Source organism: Myripristis murdjan, chromosome 7, assembly GCF_902150065.1.
Source record: "Myripristis murdjan chromosome 7, fMyrMur1.1, whole genome shotgun sequence".
Taxonomy (NCBI): domain Eukaryota; kingdom Metazoa; phylum Chordata; class Actinopteri; order Holocentriformes; family Holocentridae; genus Myripristis; species Myripristis murdjan.
In genome coordinates, this window is record NC_043986.1 from 23352141 (window position 1) to 23373629 (window position 21489).

The following is a 21489-nucleotide window of genomic DNA, read 5'->3' on the forward strand; positions in this document are numbered from 1 at the left end:
AGCGTCTAGTGGGTTTTGGTGCTTCAAGCAGTTTATTTTCATCACTGAACTCGTATTAAACACTACCATACACAGGGATTATTTCCTTTCAGATAAGCCTGTAATAATGTATAATGATATATGATGAGTTCAAAGGCTTACAGATTCATGTAGTCATTATAATGGGCGCCATATACAACACTTGACTGCCCAAATGTGTGGAACTTTATTGGAAAAGATAGGAATAATTGAAATCGGTAAAAGGAGTGTAGGACAGACAGATTAGACACAAACAATGAGTGGACAGTGCAAATCACTACTGCATATTTATTTCCTCTGTGTCAAACTTAGGTCAAAATATGAAAATTTTCTTGAATATCTAGCCCAGAGGAAAAGCTGAACTCTGTGATTTGTCACACGTTATGGTGCATCTTCTCTTTGCCTCTCACTAATGAGTTTTTTCCCCCCCTCTTTTGTTAATAATGGCTGTGCAAGATGTAGCTACAGAATTTCCATGTTTCTAGAAGCAACATAGGAAGAAGCGGATGAATCAAATTAATTATGAAAAAAATCAAATTAAGACCACAGATGATCAGACATCTCCATAAAATGTGCACCACACTATATGGAACCATTGCAGTGCGTCCATACGAGGTATTTGCATTATTTTGTACTTGGCAAATCCATCACCATTTCAATAGTTTGGATTTTTTTTATTTTATTTTATTTGATCAACAACACGACCAATAAGACATCGTTCATCTTTAACCTGTTATATTTATAAGAAGTTGCTGAGCTGAGGCAGTGCTTCATTCCTGGTGCCGCTGTCCGGCTTCATAAAGATGCACTTCCCCTTTAAGAGAACCATGGCTCCTCTCAAGTCGAGGCAGACATTTTTCAATGCAAGATTTTTTCTTGCATAAATTATGTTCATGACGTAGTGCAAAAGGCCAATTTTTGTTGTAATTTTGTCCGACTTTACACCATAAACAGGATTCTGTGAGACACCTGGACGATTTTGGATGCTCTGAACTGTTGTAGAAAGGGCACCGTCATTAAATATTAAGAGAGAGGAGATCCTAACATTGCAAGCCTCCTTATCAATGCAAATACCTCTTTTGTGTGCAGTCACAGCGCCTGTCTGGGAGCTGAGATGAATTTTTAATTATGTGTGACTGAAACAAACTGTGACAAGGACATTTATAAAAAGGGGCGGATAAGAGAAAATAAGCTGCATCTACACGGTAAGTTGAATATAATACCCAGGCTCTTTTTTAGCCTGCTACTCGCGCGTAGCGGCGAAATGGCGAGAGGAAATGAGTTTTGGTTAATATGCAATGTTCGTAATTAGCATAATTTATATATTTATGATAAAGAGAGGGAAATACATAATATTCGGTCTCTAGGCACGGGTCGGGATGATTTCTGTCGCCCAGACTTGGCGGTAACAGCTTGTCCCCAAAAGTAGCCGACGCGGCGAGACTTTTATTGGGCAGGATGGGGGTGGGGAGCCCATCACACCCGCTGAAGTTTTGACAGATCTTCATTTCTGAGGGGGCTCTGCAGCGGGGAAAGCATCACCTTATATCGTTTTGACATCTGATTCCTAATTTGCAAGCACTTCATGTCCGTGGTTGGCGTGCTTCATCACGCTCTCTGCAGCATTTTCAAGTGCAACAGAGGAGGCCTGTTTTATAGGCCCCTCGAAATAGTCTGGTCCTGGTGTGACAGACATACAGCGTTGAATCAAAGACCCAGGTCCCCTCCATGTGGTTGTGTTTTAGGCTGCCTTGAAACGCGTGCTCACATGGGCTACCATCACTGTGGCATTTTTTTCCCTCAAGTGTACTTGCTGCACAATAGACCAAGTTTTTCAAGTGTCCAGGGAGAAAAATTAAGTAGAAGGATTTTTCAGGGTTGTTTGTTTTATTGTCCATGTAGAATGCCAGGAGGACAGTGGATGTTGGTGCACTGAGCCATGAACTCCCAGGATCTCCCTGCCAAAGATGCCCCACTCACTGTCAATGAACAGGTACCACTTAAGTTGCCATCGAAACTTAGTGAGGGGCCCTCTCCTGCAGCCGCACCTCTTGAGAACTTCACTGGTCTCCAAATTCTCTGCTGCCATTTGCCGTTGTCACCCCCATGTGCAAGCATACCATATCATAACAGAATGATTAACTCCACACAGCAATTCATTGAGATTGGACTCCCCTTTCCCTGGGTTATCATCTATTAATACCTTCTGCTTTATGCCTGTGAGGATTACTGGTCTTTACTCTGCCATGCTTAATGATTAATTGTGGTTTTCTCCTCTCTAGTGACATTCTGTGTAGACATAGCAAACAAAAGCAATGCTCTTCATGGATGACAGGGGAGCTTTCAGAAAGCATTGCTTGAGCTGCTTGCTGGCTGATGCTCTTATCATTGTTTTGGTGTACTCATGCTCTTTCATTTGTGTCTCTTTTTATTTAATTTTTTAAAATTAATTTTTATTTCTTTGTTTTTGGGTCATTGTGTCCTAACGTGTGCTCGGCTTCTCTGTTCTCCTTAGCCATTCACTGTCTGACTGCAGAAGTCTTTTTTCAGCCATTTAGTTCCTGCACTTTGAAATTCCCTGCCAAAGACAGCCAGGTATGCATCCTATCTCTTCCTGCATTGTCTCTCTGCACCTTGTCCTCCAGCCCAGGTTGTCTCGCTACCTCTTGTCTAGGTCTTTCATTATTACACACCATGAATCATCTATTACTTCAAACGCAGATGTACTACTTGTAGGCAGAGAGCTAATAATTTGATGCTCAGCTGGAGAAATAATGATTTTAACCCTTGACTACCCCTTGTTACCCCTCAGGTGATAAATCAAATGACATTTTGACCATAATGAAAGGTTATACTCACTGTAGTTGTAGCACAGCCATCATTCAGGAATACATAGGAGAGAGATTGCTCTGCGTCAGTCATACACCCATTATAAAATGACTGTAGATCTTTGAAAACAAGCTTCCAACAAGCATAGAGGAGAGATCTTATTGTGCACTTGACTTGGATTTACTTTTTGCTCCCAACCACTGTGCAGGTCATTGTGATGTCTGGCCATGAGACTATCCGTGTGCTAGAGGTAGAGGTCGATGCATCTCTTCCATCCTCAGTACCGGATGGAAAGGCTGATTCCAGGGCTGAGGAGGGAGGGACTCTGGTCCCAGAACAGCCTGAGGCCAGCAGCACACAAGACAGCCCCACTGTACCCAGAGCACAGGGGGTGTGGGTAAGTTCTTAAATCACTGCCCTGCGCTGTTGAGGTTTGGTGGTTTAATTGAAAGTAGCTCACCTTATGACTGGTACATACAGGGCACTTGGTATCAAAATACAAATGTAACACAACAACAAAAAACACTTAAAATGCCAGTTGCCAGTAACTCTGGGTGTGTTTTTTCAGTGCTGGGAGAGCAGCAGGTGGTATCTGTAGAGGCTGCAGCCCCTGCTGTCCAAACTCTGGCTCCTGCTGTTCCCATCAGTGTGTCCCTGCCACAGCCCCAGGCCACCATGCCCATCACTGTGCAAGGCTGTCCACAGGTCAGACTGCATGAAAGTCAGTGGGGGGAATAGAAGGTTCCCAGTGGGCTAGAGCGCATGAAGTAGAGCAAGAGGGAAACTGCATAATGCACAAAACAAAACATTTATTTGCTATCACTAGTGCTGTAAGTCACAAGCGTTTCATAACAAGAAATGGACACAAAAATAGGCTTGGAAAGGCAGGTACTTACTTGCAACAGGATTCAAGCTTGGGTGCCTGCGGAAGAGCATTGCAGCTTAGTAGCTGTCTTACCAAGCCTATTTCTCATTTTGAAGTGCTTGTTATTTATAGCTGTAGGGAGAGCAAATATATATATAGATATATATTTTAAGTCACATCATACAGTTTCCCACCTGCTCTTTTGCAGGTATGCATACAAATTTACAGACTGAGATACACTTCCCATGTTCCTCTGTAGTTATCAGAAAGACTTTTGTTGCATCTAATGATCAAGTCTCAGTTGTTTCCCTTGACTGATTCTATTCTAGAGATGGGTGACATGAACAAAAATAAACTTAAATACGATATATGTGACTGAGCACCTCAATATCAATATTGTGGTGATATTGTAGGGATGATTATTGGTGTTTTCATAACATATTTACATCCAAGAACAGTCATTAGTAATGTGGATATGATGACCAAGCAGGTAGAGACAAATAATAATGTAATGCTTGTGCCATGTCATGATATCCAAAATCCCAGATGATACCTAGTCTCATATCATGACATTGATGGAATATTTATATATCTCTCAGGTCTATCCTATACACTCCTGAATGGTGACTGAAACACACAGTTGTATTTTACGCTCTTCAGGTGCTGACCCAGGAAAGCTTGGCCACTCTGATGACTGGGATGATGGCCCAGACCGGATCACTGGGCCAGCCACTGCTCATCCCCCTCAGCATGGCAGGATCAATTGGTGGCCAAGGCGGCCTGGCTGTGCTCACCCTCCCCACCACTAATGTAGCAACTCTGCCTGGGCTGGCAGCAGCCACTCCGGCTGGAAACCTCCTCAAACTGCCCTTAGCTGGCCTCCAAGGTAAAACCCAAACTGTCTGTGTGTTTCTGTGTGGCTTTACAATTAAAATCAACATGCAGACCATACACAGCTGCTGGATTACAGCTACACTTGACATTAAAATTGCAATTTTCTCTTTTCCTTGTAAAATGCAACTTTCTGTGTACATCACTTCCTCTAATATTATTTACATCCTTTAAAACAGATTGTAAACATGAACCTTTTTATGAGCATTTTTGTGCATTTTTCTCTGCATTGTCATCAGCTGCAACAGTGCTGAACTCGGTGCAGCCCCAGCTGCAGACGGCTGCACAGACAGTGTTCCAGCCTCAGGCAGCCTCCATCCAGCCAATGCAGCCTGCTGTGCCTCAGGTCACAACTCAGCCAGCGCAGGTGACCAGTGCCCAGGTGAGCGCTGCTCAGGTGGCGGCTGCCCAGGCGACCTCGGCCACCACCACCGTCTCTCAGTCCAACATATCTGTGGCAGCGCTCCACACTGCGGGACTCTCCATCAATCCTGCCATTGTAAGAATGCATGTGCAAGGATTACCACTGTTCATACATCTCTAGTTAATAGTTAAAATCAGACCCGAGTGTGGTGTTTTATTTATATTTTTTTTTACCTTGAGCTGTATGAATGTTGATTAATTTTCTTCTCAGATCAGTGCTGCTTCTCTGGGAGCACAGCCTCAGTTCCTCAGTTCCCTCACCTCTACCCCCATCATCACAAGTGCCATGTCCAATATGGCTGGCATCACCAGCCAGATCATCACAAATGCCCAAGGACAGGTGGGTATCACAAAATACTGCCATTCTCACATTCACACAGCACCACCACATTGATGGATACAGAATTGCCACTGCAGCCTTTCAGAAAATAATATATCAGCTAACTCTAGGCTCAGTAGTGTATTATTAGCAAATGAAAAAATATAGCTGGCTAGAATTCATACATATAGGGCATCTTTTCATTTTTATAAACTATTCATATTGATTAGTAGTCACATAGTTTCCAAGGATATTTCAAAATTCAAAAGGTACACTATGCCAAATGTGGATTGAAGTGACAGAAACCTAATAAAAAATCTGGAATAAACACTCTAATCTATTAGTGAGTTGGGCTGCTGATGAGAACCTGGTTGACTCAGCTATCAAGTTACATGCTTATTTCATGTTTTTTGTATGTTGAAGCTAAATGGTCCTCATCTGAGTCTACTTTTGGCAGTCTTACATAGTGCACCTTTAAGGAGTGGACACCAGCTGCCATTCATTAGGAACCTTAACGCAAGTCAATGGGGCATGAAACATTCTCTGTGATAACTGAATTGTCCTCTCAGACGGCTCAGTTGCTTACTTTTACTGTTAGTATGGCTTATGGAAGTACGTAGAATAGCTTGCATACGACTGAAAAACACGGATTGATTTCATTTGACTTGCACTACAATGCCAGCAAACTGATAACAGGAGGCGCTGATTTCCCAGAGACAAAAATACAAGCATGATAGCTTCTTGAATGTCCTAAGGCAGGGGTTGGTGAATGAGCTCTAGGACATTTGATTTGAATGATGTTCTTTACAGGTCATAGGCACCCTGCCACTGTTTGTGAACCCAGCCTCTCTGGCTGGAGGGGCTACAACTCCCACCCTCCCCCTTCAGGGCCTGCAGGTCCAGACTGTCACCCCACAGCTGCTCCTCAACACCCAGGGCCAGATTATTGCCACTCTAGGGAATGGAGCCACAGCGGTCGCCTCTTCTGCTGCAGTCCTGCCCAAGGCTGCTGCGCCTCCAGCGCTTTCCAAGCCAAGCACACAGGTACGTGACAGAAATCTGAAAAGGACTAAGCTATTTCTACAATTAGCCATGTCAGCTGGTACAGCTACAGAAATAGATGATTAATGAACAGATTGTTAGATTGACCCTTCTTGAAGATCACTGGATAATACTGAATTCTCCTGCATGGATTTATTAAAAGTTTCATTGAAATTTATTGTTTACTGAATTAGTTTTCATGTTATTACTTATAGTAGATTGTTTATTAAGTCTGACACATTTGCTCTCCCTGCCAGGCTTCGGTAACAACTGTCACTCAGTCACCAGTTGTCATCGCCCCACAGCCGTCTGTAATGAAGACAGCCACCTCGCTCTCGTCCTCGGTCCCCATCACCTGTGGAGACATGGCAACAGTGGGCCAGCTTGTCAGCAGTATGTACACCTGCTTCTCCTCTACCCAACATAGATCCATTTTTAAGTAGGTAGATATTTTTAACGGGTCTCTTCACAATTTTAGAACCCCAGCAAGCAGTCAGCAACGAGGAGGGCATTAATCTCGAAGAGATTCGAGAGTTTGCCAAGAACTTCAAGATCCGGCGGCTCTCCTTGGGGCTTACTCAGACACAAGTGGGGCAGGCTCTGACTGCAACGGAGGGTCCAGCCTATAGCCAGTCTGCCATTTGCAGGTAAACTACACCCTCCGTTCCTGTTGCTTTGCATATGGGAGCAATCTCCAACTAATGAGAAAACTGCAATTCTATTTTTAAAGACTGCAGTCTGCATGATCATGGTATTTAAAAGTTAGAGCAAACCAGAGTTAACAGTATAGTGCTCTTAAGAGGAAGGAAGCAGTGATATATTAGTAACAGGCTTTACACTTTGCATCCATTATGTGACACAGACCACACTGACATGCGAACAAAGAGGCAGGACCCATGTAAAACCACTATATTCTGATTATGCTCTTAAAAGCAGTAAGCATATCTGTGTACGTTAACCAATACTTGACGATAGGAAAGCTTTTGTAGTTTTAAAGCTGGAGTTAAGATACTGGTGTCGTATGAAACTAGAAAACCCAGAGTCAGTGCACAAATGACACAGAAAAGGTCTGTTTTCATTCCAGCTCAAAAATTCGCATTATCGGCTGTCATTTTCGTAATTAGTGATTTTTTTCCCCTTTTAAAATAGGTATTGGTATCAAAAATCCCGTATTGATCGGGCATTAATAATTGCAGTAACATATGTGGATCACTCTAATTGTACTTCTGTTAATTGGGACTGGTCAGAAATCGTACACACCCTCGTGGCATCACTTTAAGTGTGATCTGGTTGTGTCTGTGTTGTTGGTGATGGAGCTGAGGAGGCACTTTTCTCAAACAGACAATAGCCGCAACAATCACATGTCACATGAATGCTTGGTTAATAAGTCATTTAATAGGATCATGTAAATGAATTAGTATCAATATTGTGTTACTTGGACAGCTGGTAATAGTCGACACACATAAATTAGATTAGATTAACCAGGCTGGAATCACTTTTATAAAATCCTCATATGAATTCCACATTTAACCTCTTCTTAGCAGCTTCAAGGACGGATAAACTAAAGCACATTAAATCATTTAGGTCACATAATAAGGATTTTCACTGCTTATGCTACAGGCTGCGTGGAAATCAACAACTCTCAATACAAATATTGAGAATTTATTAAAATATTAGGGGTCCTTCATGCGTGGAGTTTGCATGTTCTTATTGTGTTTGATTGGGTTTCCCACCAAACTCCAAACACATGCAGGAGCCCATAGGTGGGAATGTGTGTGCGAGTAAGTTTGTATGGACTGGGGACCTGTCTGGGGTGTTTATCTGCCTTTTACCCAATGCATGCTGGGATAAGCACCAGCCCCTGTGCACGAGTAATAATGAAAATGGATGTTAGAATCAGCAAATAGTTTGTATTGTTTATTCTTTATTGATCAATATAATCTTGTTGTGGCATTTCAGTCTGAACGACAATGGATTTGCCATTCTATGGAGTAAACAAATTAACACATTTGGCTGTAGGTTTCATATAAACAGGGCTGCTTAGCTCAGCAGGCCAGCGTCCAGAATCCTTAATTTCTCCCTGCAAATTGGGCCTTCGACCTTATCTGAATTTCCTTGAATTGGAATTACTGATGAATTAATAATATTTTTTGTACTGCAGGTTTGAAAAGCTGGATATCACCCCCAAGAGTGCTCAGAAGCTGAAGCCGGTGCTGGAGCGGTGGCTGGCCGAAGCCGAGCTGTGGAACCAGAAGGGCCAGCAGAACCTGATGGAGTTTGTCGGCGGGGAGCCCTCCAAGAAACGCAAGCGGCGCACCAGCTTCACACCGCAGGCGATAGAAGTTCTCAACACTTACTTTGAGAAGAACGCCCTGCCAACGGGCCAGGAGATCACGGAAATCGCGAGGGAGCTAAACTACGACCGCGAGGTTGTGCGAGTATGGTTCTGCAACCGGCGACAGACGCTGAAAAACACGAGCAAGATCAATGTCTTTCAGGTCCAGTAATGACCTCGGTGCTGGGGGAGCTCACGGCGATCCGTTGCCCTTTTAGGAAACTGAAGGGATAAAGCAGTAAAGCAGATGTAGATTGTGTTGTAAATATAAGCAGTAAGCTCTGATGAGTTTGAAACAATACAGACGGAGGCAATGAAGGACATAGCACTTGAACTGAGTTACAAAAAGAGTACTCCAAACGAGTTATTACCCTGTTTTTAAGGTGTATATGTATACACTACATATGTGTGGTGGGTACTACGTCAAACTGCATGGTCCTCTTTTGTCATATACAGTGATAATAACATGTCATACTTAACATAGATGGACTTTGATACAAGTGGTTTTATATCCTCCTAAAACATTTTTAAGTGGTGACACATCAATGTTTTTTTGGCAGTTCATCGCGATGTTACTGTGGCACAATGGCTAACGTTACTCTGATATTTGGATGATACGCTAGTGCCACCAAAGTAGTTCTCAAATAATTCGTAGCTGCTCATTCAGCTCTCCTGGTTCTCTGTTTGTTTATGTTTTCTGTGCTTATGATACTTTATGAGAGTATTCTGTGTTGGAGAAAAGGTTTCCTCTTTGTTCACCATTGTGACTGTTTCTTTAATGGCCTGCCATTGCTTCTGCTGTTTTTTTTTTTTTTGGGGGGGGTGGGGGGGGTGGGGGGGGGGGGGGGGGGGGGGTGGGGGTGGGGGGGGGTGGCCTGAAGATAGACCAAGTATTTGTGAAATAAGAGCTTGGTTTGGCTTCAAATGAAGTCAACTTGAAATTTTCTCACAAAATTGCCTGATTCAGACGTGCCAGACTTTTAATCTTAATCAATCTAATTGGTTAAACTCTTTGAAATAACTTAAGCCAAGAGGACATTGTTTTCTGTTGGATGGGTAAGACTGTTTTAAGTTTGCATGTACAGTCTAGATTTATTTTATAAGGGGACAAAACTGAGCTGGTTCTGCTCCGTACCTCTGCCAGTCCCTCGTCTTTGCACTTTAGTGACAGTGGGAAAGAAAAAGGGTTGCTTTTGATTTGTGCATATCGCCAGGCTCCACGTAGGCTTGCAAGAGGGTTGAATTTCTTTGTTGTTATTTTTCCTGAGCAGCAAAACCTTTGCAAAATGTAGCAAGCATTGACAAAATTACAAATATCAAGATGACAAGCATCCTCTATCACTAAGGATAAAATACTTTTTATGCAGATTAAATATAAAAGATGAACATTATGCATTATTCACATCTTTCAGAGATTTTCTTTGCAAATGCTATATGCTGAATGGTGCATTTTATAGGTTCACCTTATATTTGCCTTGTTAGATGTAACAGTAGGCCTATTTTCCAATGGACAAAGTATAACCATGAAAAGTTATAAATACTAGACATCATGCTTTAAATTAACATTGTCATACATTCATATTCAATATTTTATAAGATACAGTATATAATATTGTTCAATACTAATTGACATTAGTAGACTAAATGAAAAGCAGAATTTGAATAACAAGGTGGTTAGGAGTAGAATAATTATAATGCTAGTGATTATTACAATATTTGAGAATGTCAGAGGCATCATGTTATCTCAGTTATTTGTGAGACATGGGGGGGGGGAAATAATTTGGATACTTTTTGTCATTTTCCATCAGATTAAATAAAATATTAATTTATTAATCATCCCATACTGTTTTGTGTTGCTTTATGGATTCTCAACTATAGAAGAGGGAATTCATTATGAAAAATAAAATACAGAAAGAAGTTTGGACTGAAATAGGGGAGAGGAAGTTATCAGACGTATGAGGCTGGGACACAGTAGACTAAACAAGATATATATCTTATTAAAACTTATGGTATTTATAAGTGAAGCTAATAGGAGGGCAGGTTGGCCTAATAAATGGAAAACTAACAGGTTAAAACGCTGTGGTGGCATTTATCTGCCCTGCTGAGGTGCTCTTGAGAAAATTAGTTGATTCCATAGTTAAGTCCTACCCTGCGTTCCAAATCGCATACTTATACTTTTTACTTTTAGTATGTACTGCAGCTGCCCTTAAAAAGTATGTAGTTTAGTATGTATTGGGACATACTAATTCTTGTTTTCCCTACTAAATAGTATGGTAGTATGGGTATTGGAACGCAGGGCTAGCATTCCTCCTCGTCATGTCTGGTCCGGAACAGTAGGTGGCGCTAATGCACGGCCACGTTGGATGTCTCCCCCCAAAAGGTCAAGAAGAAGTAAACGGAAATTACGGAAGCTTCTTTTCCTGACCAAGATAGATAAACAAACAAAAGAATTCCGTTATTCCCACACAAAGTCTGTCTGACTTTTGATAAATAGTTAATCAATGGATATTTATACCAGAGGCTGTTGGTCCCCGTAGGTCCTCCGAGGCTGAGACAGACAGCGCTAACACCCAGCGGAGGACAGCTAGCTGGCTGAGTTAGCCTGCAGGCTACGTAGCTAAGTGTTAGCTCGACATGTTTATTTTAGTGCTGGGTCGAAGGAGCGAGACATGATGGCGTGAAATTATCGCAGTGTTAGCAAATAGCTACACTTATTTCATTGAAAGGTAAGATAATATGCATTCTCTTATTTATTTACCTACCTGTGTATTTAGCCATTAACACTTAGGAAAGTGAAAAAATATACATATGTATGGCAAGTTGTTTGCATCTGCTCATCAGTCAGTGCACGATCCCATGAAACGTGCAGGATCCCTGCAGCTCTCGAGCAGCTTTGTTACCAGCTCAGCAATGTTCAAAACTCAAACCTGTTACTGAGCACAGCACACATGTCTATTTTTCCTCCTAATGTCTTGTTCAGTGTTTGTTGTGGTTCACATTTGGACGCAGTTTGGGAAGTTATTAGCACACTTGACTGTGACAAGTGACAAGCTGGTAATGCCGTGTTTCATTTTCTCCTCCGGAAGATTGCAGGTTCTCTGGACGCAGGTCAGAAACTTGGCTTAAGTTTTACAGGATTGCACTCCCGAGGCTGTGTCCACCGTGGCCATGGCGTGGGCTCTGAAGCTGCCGCTCACGGATGAAGTGATCGAGTCCGGTTTGGTCCAGGACTTTGATGCGAGTCTCTCAGGCATTGGCCAAGAGCTGGGAGCTGGGGCATACAGCATGAGGTACAGTGTGGGCTGAAGGAAGGTTTCAACCCTCTGTATCACTTACAACTATCTGACTGAATACTGCTGCACATTGATCACTGACAGAAAGATGCCATCTGGCCCATAACTTTATTATACAGAGTCTAGAACCGTATTAATTGGTTTCACATTGCACACATCTTCTAATGACTTTGTTTTGGGGGTTAACTTGGGCTGTGGCTTTTTTAAAACACTCACAAAAGTGTCTCTCCTTCAGCTTTCATTATTCCGTATGAATCGCTGATCACACAGGACTGATTGTTGTTAATTAATCAGTTCACTTGATATAACCATAGAATGTAAGTATTTAGTTAGTTTTTTCCCTATCTGTCACTAATCACAGCTGTTTAGTAAAAATATGAGTCTGGTAAAATTTGCACCATGTTTGAGATTTTCCTCTTCAGTTTGGTGTTTCTGGCCATCATCAAGTTAAAGTTTGACGAGAAAAGTGCTAGTTAGTTTTGAATGGGTTTGTGAATAAACAAGGTCCTCTGCTGAGTGAAAACAGTAGAATGCCACTAGGTGCCAAAAGCATTGCAAATCAGTGCACAGCTTGATAACCACCATCAGGTAATGCAAACGCTTTAGTGACTTGAATACGAGGAGTGAAGTCCGCCTGTCAATAATCTGCACATCATTCATCTGTTTAGAGTGAACATTTGTGCTCAGACCTGTGTTTTTTCTGGGGAAATTCCCTCTCTTAATGTTTGAGTCAGCATTGTTCTCATGATATTATTAGGAAGTTGACTTGTTGTTTTAAATGTACTTTAACAGACAGTTTTTCATCTTGGTAGTTGTGTGAAATCAATTTAGATTTTGCTGACTCAGGCACCTTGCTTTGCCAAGGAAAGAACACTCCCTTTCAATGTCCTTTTTTTGGTTTCGTAAGTGCCCTGTTACGTGATACTGTACAGTCTGCAAAGTGCCTGTTTGTTACTGAAATTCTTGTGTTGAGAGGAGAAATGAGATACACTGACTGGATACCTTGGTATTTGGTAGTGCTGCCCTAGTTACCTCCATTGTAATTAATGAACTGTGAGGCCGCAGAACAAAATAACACACCGTTCAGTTTCTACAGGCTGCTAGTGATGGCTGATAGTGCAGCACTATCCATTCGATTTAGCCTTGTTCTGTCTCATGAGGTGGGAAGGAATTAATTCTAACGTTTGAACACAAAAATTCATTTTCTGTAGAACTGCTTTAAGCAAACAGCAGGACAGAAATATATTCCAACATCAGGTGTTTGGGCTTTGCCAGCTCACTGACCACCTTCTTTTTTTTTGTTTCTGCATTGCAGTGATGTGCTTGCCCTGCCCATCTTCAAGCAGGAGGAGTCCAACTTGCCTCCAGACACTGATAACAAGATCCTTCCCTTCCAGTATGTTCTGTGTGCAGCTACCTCGCCAGCCGTTAAACTGCATGATGAAACACTCACCTACCTCAACCAAGGTCAGCATCCGTGTGGCAGGGACACCCTCTCACTTTGGGGTGAATTGGTTGATAGTGGGGGAAAAAAATCACATACAAGCCATGTTTGTATTTGGTTAGCAGGGGTACTGTTGCTACCTGGTAAAGGAAACCATCTTTATGGCGACCATTCAGGACATTAGATCTCATTATTCAGTGTGTCATTACAGGACAGTCCTATGAAATTCGAATGCTTGACAATCGGAAAATGGGGGAGCTTCCAGAAATCACTGGTAAAATGGTAAAGGTAAGACATGGCAGTTCACGCATTATCATGTACAGTCTCACCGTTCCGTGTCTTTCCAGCATTCCTTGATCACACTGCTCTATGAATTCCAGAGCATCATCCGCGTCGTGTTTCATGACCGACGCCTTCAGTACACAGAGCACCAGCAGCTGGAGGGCTGGCGCTGGAACAGGCCCGGGGACCGCATCCTCGACCTTGGTGAGCACTGACTGTTCACTGCCCGTCTCTTTGGAAATGCCTGTTGTGCTCTGGATGATCCAGAGAGACGTGGGTCAGAGTGGATCTCTGTGTGGCGAATATGTTGCTGTGCAGCTTTGTATGTGTATTAACCATCCAGTAGGTTTTGGATAAAGTCGGTGCAGGACGTTGACTGTTCACATGATAATAGAGACGTTTAACATAAGCTCAGTGGGTGGTTTGGTTTGGACTGAGCAGAGTTTAAAATGCAATGTTAATATTTTGCAGAGTATCGCGTGGATAAAGAGCTCTTGTTTTAACAACCTGTTTCACATTGATCCATTGCAGATATCCCCATGTCTGTCGGCATGATCGACCCCAGGGCTAACCCTACTCAGCTTAACACTGTGGAGTTCCTTTGGGACCCATCAAAAAGAACCTCAGTTTTTATCCAGGTAGCATTGTGGACAACACTGTTGTTACTGTAACTTCCCTTCCTGTGTAATCCTGAATTAGCTTCAGCCTTGAAAGGATTGGCTCTTATCTCAGGCAACTTAAAAGGCTTTGTCATGATAGAGATAAGCTTTTTTAACATTTAGCGTGCTCATCCATTCTGTTTGGCAAAGTGAATTTAATTCTCCGGGCAGTAATCACTAACATTCTGGCCCAAATCTTTTATTTTTTACTCAGCCAAGCGTTTCCATCATATCATCCCACCATGTATACGTTTACACTGTATATTCCTTTCCTTGTTTTAGGTTCACTGCATCAGCACAGAATTCACCATGCGCAAGCACGGAGGAGAAAAAGGTGTGCCTTTCCGCATCCAGATTGACACGTTCAAAGAGAACGAGGGTGGTGAATACACAGAACACCTCCACTCTGCCTCCTGCCAGGTCAAAGTCTTCAAGGTGAGAGGAAAAGTGTGAAAGACAGAGCAAATAAAGAAAATAATTTCAAACGTCTAATGCAAAAGATAGTTGTGCTGCTGTCTTTGGACTCTTCATTCCTGATCACCATGTTGATGACTTCACTCAACCTGTCTCAGCCTAAAGGTGCAGACAGGAAGCAGAAGACTGACAGGGAGAAGATGGAGAAAAGGGCGCCACAGGAAAAGGAGAAGTACCAGCCCTCTTATGAAACCACCATACTGACAGAGGTTTGAATGCTACCACTTTGTGAATTTTGGATGTATGGGAAGAGATAAAGCAAAGCTTGGATAGGAGGTAGCGTTGTAAAAATAAAATATAACCTGTTATTTAACTAGGAAAGTCTATTTACAATCATCACCTGGAAACAGGAAAAAAATAGTGTGGGACGTTAGGGGACAAAATGAAAAGCAACAGTGCACTGATTCAGGTTTACATGTCATTAATTTGTATCCTACAAATGATTAAAAACTAGAACAGGAGAGAAGAAACACAACCTGTGCAGATGATGCAAATAAATTCCAAGCGACTGAAAAACCTCACCCAAAGTGAAAACAAATTAAGCTACACGGGTGAATTGAGTAGCAGAAAATAACACCAGGATTCAAGAAAAACAACGTGCATAAATAACAAGTGAGAGAAAGTCAACGCAGACATGACAACAGGAAAAACAGAACACTAAAATGTTTCACGGCGGAGGGCTGCTGTTTATAGTCTGTGGCTGCAAAACTGTTTTTAAGGCTCCTGAGTTGTCAGGATAACAGCAGTGTTGGTCTGTTGCAGTGCTCTCCCTGGCCTGAGGTCACCTATGTCAACAATTCGCCGTCTCCTGGCTTCAACAGCACGCACAACAGCTTCCCGGTCGCAGAAGGGTATGAGTGCATGACGATTTCTGCCAATGCCGCATGATTAATACAGCTTGCTGTAAGTGGATGCTTAATTTGCCGATAAACGCACGCATGGTGGATATGTGGGGTGAAAAAGAAACTTTGGTTGGATTTCAGCAGTCTTCTTTTATTCCAGCGTTTTCGATTTCTCGTCCTTTACAGAAACGGATCCCCCAACCACCAGCCCGAGCCTGTTGTTCAGGCAGCAGATGTAAGTATGAATTCAGTTTGTCTCTCTGGATTTATCGTCTGGCTACACCCCGCCTCACCGAGCCCCTGCATGTTAATAGCGTTGCTATATTCACAGATGCAAAGCTGACATTGTTGCTGGCATTTTCCTGCCTCCTGGCAAATTTGCCGGAGCATATTGAACAAGTAAACAAAGATAAGTCCAACCGCTGCTTATTAGTCTCTGCCTCAAAGTGTGTGGATTAAGTCATTAGACAAGGATCTCCACCGATAAACGCAGGACACTGAAACATGTTGGGGTTTTTTTGGTGTTTCAAAGCGATTCAGCCATTGATGGGAGGCGTTTCATTTTTCCTCCTTGAAAAGAAGCCTTATCGTTGAAAACATTTGGGCGGCTGTCTGGCTGATATTTGGGTGCACAGACTTCACGTATGGGGCACAAGGAAATGAAGGGAGGGGGGAGTGTTGAGGCTGGTCGCTGTTGTAACTAACCCCACATAGCATTTACAAACCTTTCAGCAACTCAAACTGTTACTTTACTTTCATCCATATTATTTAGTAATAAGAGAAAATGACCAATTTTTTACAAAACCACTTACTGTGTTACTAAGACTAGTGAAGGCCATTTAACAACTGAACACTAAACTTAGCTCTCATTGTGTGGCTTTAATAGAGACTAACTGGCTAGTGTTGGTAGTTATGTTTTTTTTATAGACCTAGAAAGCTTGAATCCCCTCTTTGCCATCTTCCTCATGAGTCCCCCATTATCTCATATCTATCCTCCTCTTAAGATATTAATTGATATTGTACAAAGCACATCAGACCTAAAGGTGCTGCTAAGGCAACTTTAGTGGAGTGACATAGGATTTTCTAGAGCAATGATTGTCCCATTTGCATTATGACACTCACCTCCCAGTTTTCTTCCAAACTAATACACATTTCTAAATATTATATGTTGTAGTTGATTGTAATATCATTTTGCTTTTATATTGTTTGGTTCTGTTTATTTTTCAAGTTTGTCACTCCATATTTCATCCTGTCTAATCCCAAGTAATTGCAGTCAAAGTTTGTATGTTTTTGGAAGTTTGAAAGAACATAGTTAATGCTAGATATTCTGCTTTTCAGTTGTTGTCATCTACATGTGAGAACAACTGGGTATGTTGGAATTTATTTGCCACATTCTTATATATAAACTGTGAGATTTAACTTTTTCTGAAACAAAGGTGGGCAGTGTATTTGGTGGGACACGTAGCTGACATTGTTGTGTCTGATGAGATTGCAGTCATTTCTGTTAAAGTGTTTGCTGAAATCAATTATTAACAGATAAGTTTCTGTGGTTGTTTTATTCGATCTCTGCTAACTAACTTTAGAGATTGCAATGACCTGCCTTCTGTTGAACACTGCAAAACTCAGTGGGGCTTCAGTGGTCCTTAGAGTGCATATGTGTTTATCTAGCATGAGCAACTTATTTCATTGCAGTCAGTGGGCTGTCTTTACTTACTTACAAGAGTAAGACTGAATACTCTTTGAAAGTAAAGAAATGTTTTCACACGCATCAGTGAGGACACTCATTGGCTGAACTACGTAAATAGGACAAACACAGAAGCTTACGTAAAAGATTGCTTCTTTTGGCTAGCGTACTCATGCTTGGAAAATTCCTGGTGAAAACAAATAATCATCAGCTCTCTGGAGGGAAGCATATCAGTCACCATTTGTCATGAGTACAGTCACAGATTTTAAAGATCGTGATTGGTAGGTCTACATTTCCCTCATGCATTCATGCATCTCCTCCAATCTTTCAGTGTATTCTCAATCAAATCAGTCAATCAAGTCAGCTCTTACATTTACTCATGTATTTCCTTTTTAGAACAGATGTGACACTGGGTATCCATTAAACAATTAAATTCATACAGCCTTGATATAATTTCACACCTGTCCTGTAGGTGCTTTGTTATGTGTTTTTAAAAGTGTTGAGGGTTTTGATTAAAGCTTTTGTTTCTCTTTCTGTCTGTCCATCACATCCTTCTCCTCTCAGAATTTGTTACCCGCAGCAACACCGCAGGATGCACAGCAGTGGCTTCACAGAAACCGCTTCTCGCCCTTCTGTCGGCTCTTCACCAACTTCTCAGGTAAGATGGCTCCTGACCGCAGGGCTGGCACTAATACTCATTAATTGTGGCATAGTGTCACTTAGAATGACTGTTTCAGAATAGCCTTCGCTGACTCCACTGGTTATGTGTACCAAATCAGAGAATATAGAAACAGGAAGAAAATGAATGCACCACAACTAGTGAGATCTTGTTTTGTGAACCAGGGGCAGACCTGCTCAAGCTGACAAGGGAGGATGTCATTCAGATCTGCGGGCCAGCAGATGGTATACGGCTCTTCAACGCACTGAAGGGACGGTGGGTGCCCCCCTTTAATTTAATTCTGTGTCGGAACATGTCATTTGCCTAATACAGCAAGAAAAGTTCACTGACACCAGCACTGTGCTGTTGTCTGCGCAGGGTGGTGCGTCCCAGGCTGACCATCTACGTCTGCCAGGAGTCTCAACAGGCACGGGAACAGCAACAGAAACACGAAAATGGAGACGCTGCCACGAGCACTTTCTTCGGTCAGCTGGTGTTCATGGTTCACGCATGACTTTTGTAACATAATACATAAGTAAAAGACTGGAATACACTCTACTAATTAAGCCGTGACCCGCAAGAAACAGTGCTTTACGGTGGTTTTCCAGCAGCTGAAAGGGATTGTTGGGCACGACACAAGATGGTGGTAACACAGCACTGTAAGAAAAGACGGAAAGCAAATCTTTCAGTGATATGCCGCAAAATCTCTTATTATGGCGATGTCTTTGGTAAAGAGTGGGCCGTGCTGTGATATTTTTGAGATAAATCAAACTGCTCCAGTAATGTGACATTTTGTCCCCTGGAATTTATGTAGGTCAAGTTTTGGTTTCTGTATGTGTCCAGCTTATCCTTTTCTGTTTCCCCACACTGGTTGTTGCTGGGTATTCTTACTACCCAGTTGCATTCAGCTGGGTAGTGACTGATCACTTCCTGTATGAGGATTTTTCCTGGGAAGAAGCTGTTTGGCACTGGCTTGAGTCACTGTTGTGTCTTTGCATTTGGTTGTAAGGGTAGCAGAATGCACATTTATATGAAAATAGCACAGATAAGTACTATAAAAAGTATTTATAATCAGAAATAGAAAATGAAGCATTGTTATAAGCACTGATGGGAATAGTAATTTTCAAGTTGGCTTTACTGTTTAAATTGGCCTGTTGATGCGGCACAGCTTTGCATTTGTCAAGTGTTTTATAACAGCTGTCTATTATATGATGGAGATTTTGGTCAGATCTATATTACATATGTGCACAGGTTTTAATCCACTAAATATTGACTTGGCAGTCACCATAATTTGTCTAAAGCCTTGAGGAAACCATAACACATTTTCACACTTCACTTTCAGCAGAAATCATTGTGAATATATACAAGTAACAGCTAAAATAATGGCTAAAAATAATGAGCGTGCTGATGCCTGCCTGTCTACCTGCCTGCAGTTTATCACGCCATCTACCTGGAGGAGCTGACAGCTGCTGAGCTCACGGAGAAGATTGCTCAGCTGTTCAACATTTCTCCCAGACAGATAAGCCAGATCTTTAAACAGGGCCCCACTGGCATCCATGTACTGGTTAGTGATGAGGTAAGGACAGCTTTCTTCTGTGCTGCCTCTGCTCTCTGTACTCTCTCTATTAAGACTACATTTCTAAATGAACTCCTGTTGATTAACATCTTCAACCTCTTCTGCAAATCTAGGCAATGTTTAGACATTGATGTGTTTGCTCTCCTCCTAACAGATGATTCAGAACTTCCAGGATGAAGTGTGTTTTGTTTTGGACACAATGAAAGGTACATGAGCTCGGCAGCAGTAAAGCTGACATGATAGCGGTGCATATGCTCTTCGCTCAATATCTGGGTTATATTCTGGTGTTTCTGTTTCTATATTTAACATAGAGCCATGAGATGTACTTTATCTTTGCAAGTTTATTTATAACAGTCTGCCCTGTTTTTCTTGTTTTCCAGATGATACGAATGACGGCTACCACATCATCTTGAAGTGAACACTAAGTGGGAAAGTGCAGCCCCGCTCTCTTGTTTAGACCCGATCCTGTCAGCCTCTCTAGAGCCTCCGTCTCCTCGCTGTTCCTGGAATGTGTGGAGGTGACCCAACTCTTCTCTAGAGGATGCTGTAGGAACATGCGACTGAAGTACCTGGCCCTCTCCTCTATACCTTATTGTCTTACTTTTGAAGGAAGTGACTGTTGCCGTGACGAAGCAACGCTCTCCTCCTTGCCCTGCCGCTGTCTCTCTTAAATGGTTTTTCCTCTCTGTCACTGTATGTCTCATGGAAAAGAGGTTTGAGGCTGCCATGGCCACAGCCACTGTCAATGTTTCTTTGTTAGCTGAGCATCTGGTGTGCCAAAGCTCTGTGCTTCAGAATCAAGAGTTTGTTGTCCTTTTTTAAAAAAAAAAAGAAAAAGAAAGAAAGAAAAAGAATATTATTCTGACAGTACTTGACTTTCAACCTACAGTGCAGCACGGTGCCCCTTGCTAGGCTGCCTCACTGGATCCACTTTAGCCAGTCTGGAAGGAACATGGCCACACATTGACAGCTAATGCAACCACACCGGCACAGGCACGAAGCGTAAGAGGCAGCAAAGTCAGCGATTAGGACACCAAGGGAATTTGTGAGAGCAGGTTCTCTGTCCACCCCTATTACCTTTCACTTGTTTGCCCTCTTGTGAGAGAAAGTGAAAAGATGTTCCCAGCCCCTGAACACTGGTAGAGCTGTGTAGTAAGTGTTCGACATACCGTCACCTTTCATGGTTTTTTTTCTCATAAATCTTGAATGATGAAGAAACGCTGCCTACTTTAGTGATCATCACAGTAGCGACACCAGCAACCTGTCTCTGGTCCACGCACTATCTCTCCCTATCAGCTTATTTAGCACTTCAGTATTTACATGTCTTTGGTTTTTGGCCATTTTCAAACATTCATTTTGAGTAGGTGATTGTTTTTAAAATAATGTTTTTCATGATGAATCATGTGTTACTTTGGCAGTTTTTATAATCTTTTTAACAGACTTATGCTCCTCTTGTCATTGTTTTGGGATATTACCACCTCCGAATACTAATACATGTAGTGGGTTTTTGGGCACACCAGAACTGCATGTGGAAAGATAGAGTTAGTTTATGTTCAATCATTGTACTGCTTACATAAAATGGATAGCTTGACATTTTAGATGTTGTTCATCTGACCCATCTCATCCGAATTATTAAAATACTTACCCATGTATGTGCTGTTATTTTTATTTATTTATTTATTTATTATGTTTTTAGTTCTCAAATCAGAGCACTTGTGTATAAAATTGGTTTCTTTTAAAATCTCAAATTCCTCAGTGAAGTCACATTGATGAGTAATTATTATTATGATATCTGCGCATAGCTGTTCCTTTTTGAGTAGTACTGTCTGGACATGGAGGCTTACTGTAGGGATATG

The 21489-nt window shown here is 42.0% G+C and overlaps 2 protein-coding genes across 6 annotated transcripts; both read left to right on the forward strand.

Moving 5' to 3' along the window:
• Positions 1–850: 850 nt before the first annotated feature.
• Positions 851–9538, forward strand: pou6f1 (POU class 6 homeobox 1). 4 transcript variants are annotated; one of them, XM_030056615.1, is made up of 12 exons: positions 851–1223; positions 1921–2011; positions 2569–2613; positions 3056–3238; positions 3433–3552; positions 4373–4598; positions 4843–5102; positions 5238–5366; positions 6156–6389; positions 6644–6779; positions 6865–7033; positions 8548–9538. In XM_030056615.1, the coding sequence occupies exons 2-12, from the start codon at positions 1958–1960 to the stop codon at positions 8891–8893; spliced, it is 1902 nt and encodes a 633-aa protein (XP_029912475.1). In that variant the 5' UTR covers positions 851–1223; positions 1921–1957; the 3' UTR covers positions 8894–9538. The 4 variants fall into 4 exon arrangements, with proteins under 4 accessions (XP_029912475.1, XP_029912472.1, XP_029912474.1 ...); XM_030056612.1 differs by having other exon boundaries at positions 2534–3244; positions 3416–3552; positions 4840–5102; XM_030056614.1 differs by having other exon boundaries at positions 2534–3244; positions 3416–3552.
• A 1552-nt stretch (positions 9539–11090) lies between these two features.
• On the forward strand, positions 11091–21283 carry tfcp2 (transcription factor CP2). 2 transcript variants are annotated; one of them, XM_030055941.1, is made up of 17 exons: positions 11091–11447; positions 11808–12011; positions 13330–13481; positions 13670–13746; positions 13839–13944; positions 14272–14378; positions 14682–14834; positions 14972–15082; positions 15636–15724; positions 15902–15950; positions 17054–17083; positions 17964–18057; positions 18243–18333; positions 18436–18542; positions 19491–19633; positions 19788–19839; positions 20014–21283. In XM_030055941.1, the coding sequence occupies exons 2-17, from the start codon at positions 11890–11892 to the stop codon at positions 20049–20051; spliced, it is 1521 nt and encodes a 506-aa protein (XP_029911801.1). In that variant the 5' UTR covers positions 11091–11447; positions 11808–11889; the 3' UTR covers positions 20052–21283. The 2 variants fall into 2 exon arrangements, with proteins under 2 accessions (XP_029911801.1, XP_029911802.1); XM_030055942.1 differs by lacking the exon at positions 17054–17083.
• The last annotated feature ends 206 nt before the right edge of the window (positions 21284–21489 follow it).